A 10703-nucleotide genomic window follows, 5' to 3' on the forward strand; every position below is an offset into this window, starting at 1 on the left:
CCCCCCCCCCCCCCCCCCCACGTGGCACAGCTGTATGTCTCATACAATGCTAGAATCTGGGTTTTGATACCCGTGGTGGGCAGAGCACAGATAGCCCATTGTGTAGCTTTGTGTTTAATTACAAACAAACAAATCATTAAGCCAAGCAAGTTTCTACCTGCCTCTTCTCCTTTTTCCTTTCATTTTACATAGACTCTTTGCCAGTCTTAACTCGGATCTGATTACATGCCTAAAATTGTGCATTTTTCCATTTCTTGCATACATAATGTGTATGATGGATCTAAAAATTATACATGGTTTGATTCAGAACCGTTGTCATCAAACTTTGACATGGAATTAAAAATGTTACTGGTTTATATGTGTGAAGTGCGACCACATGAAGGCAGTTTTAAATATAATTATTGTATTTGTGGATGCTTTAGCAGTGCTCCACTTCAAAGGCTTTTCTGTCTTACTGTTCTGGACAGGATTTATTGCACAATTTTAGTTTGTTGTGATCCTGGTTACTTAAATGGATAGCCATCCTTGTTTATACAATTATGTTACTTAAGAAGAAACAATCATATTGTGGAAAATGATACAGTGCAACCTATGGACAACAGAAAAAATTAACATTCCTGTTTTAAATAATCATTTATTAATAATTAGTTTGATTCAGAATTTTTTCAAAAATTATTGCATTGGTATTTCTTTTCAATAAAGTTATTTAAACATTTTTAGATTTTTTTTAAATTTATATAAACTAGGAGAATTGTCATAAATAGATGACAAATTACACATTTATAAGTTTAAGCTTTGGTTAAGTTTTTCGTGTTTTTTTTTTGACTGCTTGAATTTGCTGACCTTGTTTTTGATTATCCACACGGAATACTAAAATAAAAACTAAGTATTTTGTAATGGAACTAGATTCAGATGTGAAATGCAAGGACTTGTTTTTAATGTATTGTATTATATTTTACAGAGGTATTTATCAGGATCCTTTTTTAGCCTATGCTGGAGCTGAGAGATATCAGTTGCCGGTAAATTTTTTGTTTCATAATCATGTGTGCTTACAAATCTTAGAAAAACTTATTAACTGAGGTATTGTGTGTACTCATACAGTACAGAGTGTTCTGCATGCTATAAAACATTTCTGTTAGTCCTTGCACATATTAGCCTTCAAACTATTAATATTTATAGTAAATTGGCACACTTAGCACTGGCATGTTCACGAAATGCAGTTCATCAGAGAAAAGTCAGTGAAAGTAATCCAAAAGTATCTATTTTAATACCCTTTTTAAACATGAAGGATTAACTTGTTATGCTAAATGCCAAAATTTTTCTGTTCAACTCCAAGGAATATAACTGGTCAAGAAAGAATTAAGGTAAAATGTTTAGTTTTCAAAATGATACTGTGCATGAAAATATATATATATATAGTATAACATATTTCATGTTCTGTTTACAAAGAAAAATTTTTTATCAGTAAAACTAGCTGAGAACTTTAAAATAATTACTTTTACACTATGAGAGTAATTAATATGGAGCATTCATTTTGTGAAATTGTTACTAATTGTTAGCTATGAAGTAAAGTCTGTAAGTGTAATCCAATTCAAGATAATCCTGAAGATATAAATGAAGAATCAGCTTGAGTTCAATCTTTGTTCAATAAAACTGAACTCAAAAAATAATATATTTAATTGATTGTAGAAGAAGTTTAAAGGCCTATCATGGCCTGGTAGTTAGGACAATTGATTTGCAATCGACTAGTCTGAGGATTAAACCTTTGTAATAAACATGCTCTCCCTATCAACCATGAAGGCATTATAATGTTATGGCCAATCCCACTATTTGTTGGTAAAAAAATAGCCCAAGAGTTGGCAGTGGGTACTGCTGGCCATTTTCCGTCCTGTTTGTCGGCAGCTCAAAGTTTGAGACAGTAGTATATATATCCTTAGTAGTTTTGCCATAAAAAAAATAAGAAAACTAAATAATATTCTTCCAATGACTCATTCTTTTGGAATTGGCATGCCAAAATAGCTAGATACATCAAATGTTCCACATTGTCCAAATGTCATATAAATGTCAAAAATGCCTTAATGATGATCTGATTCCAATTACTTATTATAATGTTCGTAATATTGAAAATTTCTGACAATCAAAATATAATATGTTAATACTATATATTTTTTTTGCAGGCCACATACGCAGCTACAGCAGCTTACACTGCAGCTGCTGCTCGGAGTTATGCCGCTGCTGCTGCTGCTGCAGCTGCCCAGCCTGTTGCATCATATGCCACTGTTGCAGGGTAATAGCATTTATTAAATAGCTATTTAATTATAAAGCATTTTGATATATATATATTTTATCAGATATTAGACAATTCATGTTTTTCAGTAAAACAATTTTTTTTTCAGTATTCTGAATTGCAATAAGTTGCACAAAATCAGCATCTTTATACAGATAAAATGATTCATGTATAATGTTTTATAGTTGTGTTTACGTAAGCCTAACATTAGGATATAAATAACTGAGTTACATTATTTTTTTTCACATTATCAATGATGGTGCTACATTTCACAACCAGTGTGATGTTATGTCTGCTTCCCCAGTATAGTGTCTGTATTTCACCAAGTAAAAAATCTATGATAAACGAACAAACCGTGTCATCTTAAAGAGCAAAATTGAATTTTTTATGTGTAAAAATCAGTGTACCATATTCAGTACGTCCTTTGTATGGTATGGTTGAGTAATGGCTAGCACGGGTGGTTGGCCTTTAGAATGGATTGTTTTCAGTAAATTTAAGGGTAGGCTTGATAAATGTTTGAATGAAATGGATGAGACTGCCTAGATGGACCAACAGTTCCCTTCATCTTTAATTAGCTTTCTGAGAATCATTTTAATGATATTACAGATTTGATCTTCTGTGTAATTCACTATTAATTTAAAAAACCACTCATACATGTGTAAATAGTATAATAACTGATGCACTATTTTTAAAGACACTTCTTACCTTGTACATACTCAGTTACATGTATAAACCCTGTAAAGGTGTTCCTGCACAGAAACAATAAAGGTTAACTAGACAAAGGTTGTAAACGTTTTTCTCACAATAGGTACAAATATTCAGTTGGCCATGTTGCTAACTGCAGTTTAATTGCTAAAGTGCACATGCATTGACGTCCTACTAAAGAGTGACATACAACACGGTATTTTGTATTTGATGTCAGTTATCAACTATTCATATTACCTTACATTGCTGATTTAGCGACAGTTTCTGGTAGAGGAGAGAAATGCCAAATATGATATTTAGGGATAATGAAAAACTATAGATGTGAATTTAAGTACTTGTAATGGTTATGCAACATGCAAACCTCATGATGGACAAAAGCATTTCTAGGCCCGGCATGGCCAGGTGGTTAGGGCACTCAACTCGCAATCTGTGGGTCGCGGGTTCGAATCCCTATCCCACCAAACATGCTCGCCCTTTCAGTCGTGAGGATGTTATAATGAGACGGATAATCCCACTATTCAAATTCGATGATGAGGAACCAATGTTTTGACGTTGTACATTTGCTGTTATGTTAAACTTATATTAAAGTTTTTCTTCATTACCCATTCAAGCCGTCTCCAACCATTATTAATCCCACTATTCGTAGGTAAAAAAGTAGCCCAAGAATTGGCAGAGGGTGGTGATGACTAGCTGCCTTCCCTCTAGTCTTACACTGCAAAATTAGGGATGGCTAGCGCAGATAGCCCTTGTGTAGCTTTGCACGAAATTTAAAAACAAACCAAAACAAATGTATTTCTATTCTTCCCATGAACGTTTCCTTGCACTCCAACTTGTCGGCATCTGAGTCAGACTGACTTCATCAGTTCACAGATATATCTTATCTCGAGTACAAGTACTTTATTAAAGTATTTGATATTTTGTGTACAACAGACTTATATTGTTTACTAACAGCTTGTCACATTTCGTTATGATGCGCATGGGAGATTTGAAATTTATCGTCAAAATTTTCTCCTGTACGGAGTCAGTCCATGGATCGACCCCATGTACATTTAATTAAATTGTTTAGATGTGAGCAAAATATGGTATATTTATTATTTTTGATGTTTTTATCACATTTTTAGAATCTCGTTAGAGGAAACTTAGCATTCTAATCTTATAAATGCTTTATTTTACACGTTACTGCTATAGTCGCTTTTCAGTATTTATCAACATCCATTAACAATAACAACTAGTCTATCATGACAAAGCTCTACCACATGAGTTTTGAAAACACATCAAAAATTATTTTCATTACAACAGGTTCGATTGAAGTCAGTTAAATCACATTTAAGCTTCACTGAACACAGAAACATAAGACTAAATGTAGAAGATTTTAGCTAATTGTGCACAGAGTGACTAAAGACAATGGTGACTAGGATAATAAAAAAAAATTAATAATATTGTAAATTAATTACGTGTTATCTTTGGTTCTAAGCAATAGAAATATGCAGATCATCACAGCAAAAACAAAAAACATTGGTCCAGTTCACAGGAATATTAGAATAAATATATTAGTAAACTGACAAACAATGATTTACAAGCATAATGAATTGGTTTTATGTTTTTATGTTCCCAAATATAAAACCACTTCATTATGCTTGTAATTCGTTGTTTGTCAGTTTACTATTATATTACCATACACAAGAATAACTATATGTTTTACGATGTAAGAAATGAAATTGTTGTGGTAAATATATTATCTTAGAGACCCAGATCCAAATCATTAAACATAGACAGTTATTTGCAAGATATTTTAAACAAGTTACTCACCCTTAGACAGTTAATTTGTTATTTCATTTAGTGTGTTGTATGAGAGTTCAGAAACCTCTGTACGGGAGTATACCTGGTGAGTTTGTATAATATTTCACTGTGGTCTGTTTTTAGCACTCCATCCTTGTACTACACTTATGGACGAGATTACACAGATCCTTACCTAGGGCATAGCATAGGACCTGTTGCAGGATACCAGGTAAATTTATGAAATATCTATCATGAGCACTCAAAGTTATTAACCAATAAGGACTACTTTAACCATAGGGTGGTACAGAATAAGTAATTCTAAGAGCTAATCAAACAATTTAGTTGAATTCAAGTATTTCTTGCAATCCTCTTTATAAGGTTTTCAGAAATGGCAATTTCTGTTGCATGTCTGTTTTTTTTTATTACTCACAAATTATTACTTGTAATGAAAGATATTAGGAGCATTTGATGACTTTTACATTGGGGTAAGTTCACAAAAGTTACAAAATTGAAGACATCAGGCCAGCCCAAAATTACAAAAAACTTGCTTACTATACAAGCTGCAGTAAAGGCTGACAGATTTATGAAAGGTATAGTGTTTATGTAATTATTGTTCCTCCTTATCTAAAATCTTAAAAGTTATTGCAAACTGTTTTTATAACAAATTTGGTTTGAAAAATCCCACAAAGTGATAAAGTAGAAATAAAATTTTATCAGCCAGGATAAAGTCTTTAAAATCTAGACAATTAGTAAGTTAGTTTAATTTTTTTGAAATGTTTAGTCAACTATGCTGTATGCCGAAAGAAAGTGAATATAATATTAAAATAAAAAATCTAGAATAGCATGCAGTACATAATTTTGTAAAAAGTTTATAAGCGCATATGTCTGCGTATATTTGAGCATTGCTTTCATTGTTAAAACAATTATTTCTTTGTACAGTTAACACTAATATTTTTCCAGGCTTTTTTATGCTCAGCACAATTAACCAACAATTTCATTATTGTAACATAGTATATCTACAATGTTTTTGAAAAAAATCATTACAAAATGTTTAAGACACGGTAAATAGTATATTTAAAAAACATTCATACACAGTACATGCACCCATCACCAGTATAACAAGGATTTTAAAATTAATAATCCTAATATTTAACAAAACACTTTACAAACATAGTATGTCATCTGCCCTTCCACTGATAAATGAGAAATGTTTGGATTGCTGCATGTTCACTATTTCATTCTTTCTAGGCTGCTGTTTACAGAAGTGGATATAATAGATTTACACCATATTAGAAGAATATTATCTCAAGTGTGGAAGAGGGTTTATAAGGAAAGCTGTCCTATTTTGTTAAATAAATGTAAAGAATCTGACACAAATGAAGGAAAAGGAGAACCAGTGGCTTGTTTGACACATCGACTGCACAATAACATGTGGCTGATACTGCCGACCCTCTGAAAATACTCACACATGTTGGTTTTTATTTTGTTATTTATAACTTATTCCTTGCTCAATCTCAACAGAGATCTGAAAATGGTATTTTGATCTGATATTTCATAGATTTTGACCTTGGAGCTGAATTTGCACTAGACTTAATACCATTTTGATTCTAAGAATATATTACTGTCTTTATTTTGTTTTGATCATGACTGTGTCTCTAGTCTAGTCAGAAAAATCAGATCTGCCCAGGGTGATAAGTAACTAGAATTTCAATATTTTAATCTCATTTATTAGAAAAGAAAGAGTTATTGTTTTAAGATAAATACTTTTGTGTCTAAAACTAAACAAATATAAGAAAACTTAGCATTCTTTGCTGAAAGATTCATAAATTTTATACATAAAGAAAGGAAAATGTAAATACTTTAAATGATCTGATGAACACCTTTAAAACTGATTCTTTACCCTTGTAAGTGAGAATTACTAAGAAAGCTGTATTTTTTTTTTATTATTAAAACTGTGCAGGTTTTATGGTTGAAAACTGATAAAAAAAAACTATTTTGCAGATATTTTAAGCTGTGAATTGTAACAGGTAAATCATTGTGATACAGAGGGCCGGTTGTAAACTAGTGTATCAGCTTTATTTGTCATTTGAATAAACAGAGCCTCATATGAAAGAGTTTAAAATATTCCTCAGTAATTAGCTTTAATTAATTTATTTTGTGTCTTAATATAAATATTATTTTTAAAGTTATTAATGGTGAAAATTATGATATAAATTATTTATTCACTAGCTTAAAAATATCATAATGTGTTTATGTTATTTCAGTATTGTGTGTGTGTGTGATCTCTTCAATCATCTTTTAAAAAGCTTAGAGAATTACATATATTTTCCCCAGTAAAGAACTTTGTTTAAAACGTTTACATCATTTTGTGTTTTTAAAGTGGTATTCTTCTCCTCTCCAGTAAAGTAATATTACACAACACATAAAAATTTTAACCTTTTTTTGGTGTTGTGTAAATTGGTTCTAAGTACTTGTTTTCTCGTTACTATTTCTAACTATATTTTTATTCATCTTACAGCTTGCTGGATTACTTGATTGATTAGAAATATTTAAGACTTGCACATATATTTATGTGGTATAGTAATGTCAGTGACTGTAGGTGCAAACAGCATTATGTATTCTAATGAAGATAGAACAGCCACTAAGCTAGATGTTGACTGCTACCCGAAATGTTTTCACTTTCCGTTTATAATTACAACAACTTAGGTTGTTCATGTTAGCGAGAAATTACAATAATAGAAAAGTTTCTTCTTCTTGTTTCTTATAGTACTTGCGATAAGGTTGTGGTGATTGGATATTATAAAGTAGTATCATAAATAATCATTTAAGTCTGTTAATTAGATACAACTTTTTTCTAATTACTAGAAACTAATTACTGACTAGTTTTATTTTTTATGCTATTGTGGTTGCTAACCTGATGCCATCTTCAGGGAAGTCCTGAGAAAGACTGATTTTGTTTGAGGAGGCCCATTAGTATTTTAATCAACTAACTTGTTTAAATGGTTTCAAGAGGGTTCTTCAGGTTTTGCTGATATCTATATTAGGTTGGCTGAGTGTTTTGTCAGTTAGGTGGACGTAGAAAGCTTCTTTTATCATTCTTTTTCTCATGCATTGTTCGTATTTCATTTTTTTTTAGTTTGATTCCAGTTTACTGTATGGTTTCTTCTTGCATGATATCCATTTATTGATAGATTGGTATTGCAGAGTCTTTTATATCAATTATGCATCTAAATTATAACTTTTCTTGATATTTTTGTTTCTCCAATGCATTGGAGTCCACATTCATAAGGGACATTGTTCATGGTGTTTTTTACTATCTATTGGGTCCTTAGTTAGTATGATTAGTACTAACTGTGATTGTATTCTATTCTATTCTATTGCTTTGACTGTATGCTGTTTACATATCCTCAGTGTGTGGGTTTTCAGATGGATCCTTGTCCTGGTTAAATAGGGCTTCATGTCTGTAATCTTCTTTGTGTTGTTTATCTTTTTATTTTTTCCATTAGAAAGTGTTCCAGGTATATACTCTGAAAGAGGGTTTTAGTGATGTGATTTCTTCCTTCTTTTTACCAATTTTGATATTATAAATCTTGTTTATCCTTGAAAATAGGCAGTGTATGTTGAGATGGATTGATATTTACCACTATCTGTGGGTTTCCTGTAAACTCTTGTGCCATCTGAGTAGTGTGTCTTGGTAACTAGAAAGAGGAGTTCTTCTTCTGTTTTCATTACAGACACACGGGCCGTATTGCTTCGTGTCAAAGGTCTCTTTGAAAACATACAAAGGATATGTAAACAACATACAGTTGGAACAGTTTCAGAAGCCACAGCTCAATACACTTGCAGTAAATATACATCGAACCACCCGAAGTTTCAATGGAGAGAAAATAAAACATCTATTACAATATTCCTTGCAATTGTGGGCTTCAATAGGTTGAAAAAAAAAAAAGACTAACATAAGTTAAAATTTGGAAGCATAATAAACACACAGGACTATAATCCAATCTATCAGCAATAGCATTATGCCAGAAGAGAAGACAGTACAAGAAGTGTGAACCACAACACAAGAAAAAGATTGATAAAAGAAGACTTCACATATACCTAACTAGTATAAAAGTAAGCAAAACTTGGATAACCAGTTGAAAGCAATCCAACAAGTTACTTTGTTAAAGCCTTAATGAGGAAGACCTCAGATAAATAGATATATATAGTACACCAGCTCCTGGCCACTATGGCCACAGAAATAGGCCTTCTCAGGACCACCCTACAGACAGAAAAAGTAATTACTAATTAGTGTTTAGTAATTTCAAAAATAATTAGTAACTCGTTAATAATTATATTTAGATGATTCTATAAGTGACTAACCATGACAATAATACATGGATAGCTAAACTTGTAAGTTAAGCCTTCACTAGTCTATTAAGTTAGTCACAGCTTCACTTGTTTTCAGTGCATTTAGAACCGTTATTCTACTAACTCGTACGTAACACTTTTGTTCACTTATAACCTTTGCCTCTCCTGAAATTAGTATCTAAAGAAGAAGTTATGATTCTGCATAATTTTAAAACTACACAAATTATATTTTTGGACAAAATTTTACTTATATTTTAGAATATAAATTTTTGTGGCAAAACGTAAATTGGAAACTAAACAATTTATCAAATATTCATTACTTTAAACACATTTGCTTTATATTTTTCTATGAAAAATCGGTACATTTAAATTGATGTAAATTTTTAGATTTTTCAGTGATCAGCGGATAAGTACTGATCTGAGGATGTCCCATTTTGCTTATCTCAAGACTATTTTTATTAAGCTGAAATAGCTTTTTATATCAAGAATATGTAACAATTCAGTATTGTTTTGGCAAGCTTTCATTTATTGGTGCTCTACAGATAGCTACATGGAACAAGGAAAGCATTCTATTGGAATACTTAAGAGGTAGAAATGGCCAGACATTTTGAAACTTTTAGAGTGTAGAGAGTCATAGAAGACTTATCGGCATGTGTTGCAGGGACATGTGCAATATGATTTGCACGAAAACAGCTTTGTTGTTTTTAATTGGTTAATATTTATCATAGCGACTGTTTATCAAGCATGTTTGTTGTAAATCCAGTCGATCATTTTTAACAAGTGAAAAATACCTACACACAGAGTACTGATAATGTGAAGTAGGTGCAACCATTAGGGTATAAACATGCTTCAGTATTCCACTTTTGTTAGTAGGGGTGGGGGGGATTCTGTTATAATTACTGAAGAATAAAGTTCATGGAATGAGTTAGCATAAGTTTACGACATATGTGAAATGTTATTAAATTATTCTTAAGCTGAATAGTGATAATTTAATGAGTTTATTTTACAACCAAAAAATGTACTTCTTGCAACTTTCATTTTTAAATGTTTTCCCTGTGATGCCATACTATACTGTGTTTGAATAATTCAGAATGGATTAGTGTAAATATTGCACATCAAGCTCTACTATACTATGTACCTTATTACGCGTAATTCAAGATAATATAGGCCCGGCGTGGCCAGGTGGTTAGGGCGCTCAATTCGTAATCTGAGAGTCACAGGTTCGAATCCCCGTCACACCAAACGTGCTCGCCCTTTCAGCCGTGGAGGCGTTATAATGTTACGGTCAATCCCACTATTCATTGGTAAAAGAGTAGCCCAAGAGTTGGCAGTGGGTGGTGATGACTAGCTGCCTTCCCTCTAGTCTTACACTGCTAAATTAGGGACGGCTAGTGCAGATAGCCCTCGTGTAGCTTTTCACGAAATCCAAAAACAAACAGTCAATTTGATATGTTCATTATATTGAGCCTGAACAATGAAATTTATTTTACATTCTGTAATTATGTTATCAGTTTTAGCTTTGTGACACATATTTTCATATACTTTCTCTATGTATGACATAATGTCAGTATGTCACTTG

At 31.9% G+C, this 10703-nt stretch overlaps 1 protein-coding gene across 1 annotated transcript in view; it reads left to right on the forward strand.

The window, feature by feature from the left end:
- Positions 1–6937, forward strand: part of LOC106462735 (RNA binding protein fox-1 homolog 3-like) — a 173427-nt gene extending 166490 nt beyond the window's left edge. Inside the window, exons 8-11 of the mRNA XM_022390062.1 lie at positions 962–1019; positions 2178–2287; positions 4916–5000; positions 6020–6937. Of these exons, the coding sequence (XP_022245770.1) occupies positions 962–1019; positions 2178–2287; positions 4916–5000; positions 6020–6064 (298 nt within the window). The 3' untranslated portion in view covers positions 6065–6937. The remainder of the gene's footprint in view (positions 1–961; positions 1020–2177; positions 2288–4915; positions 5001–6019) is intronic.
- Positions 6938–10703: the final 3766 nt, after the last annotated feature.

The sequence above is a fragment of the Limulus polyphemus genome, unplaced genomic scaffold (assembly GCF_000517525.1).
Source record: "Limulus polyphemus unplaced genomic scaffold, Limulus_polyphemus-2.1.2 Scaffold1234, whole genome shotgun sequence".
NCBI lineage: Eukaryota > Metazoa > Arthropoda > Merostomata > Xiphosura > Limulidae > Limulus > Limulus polyphemus.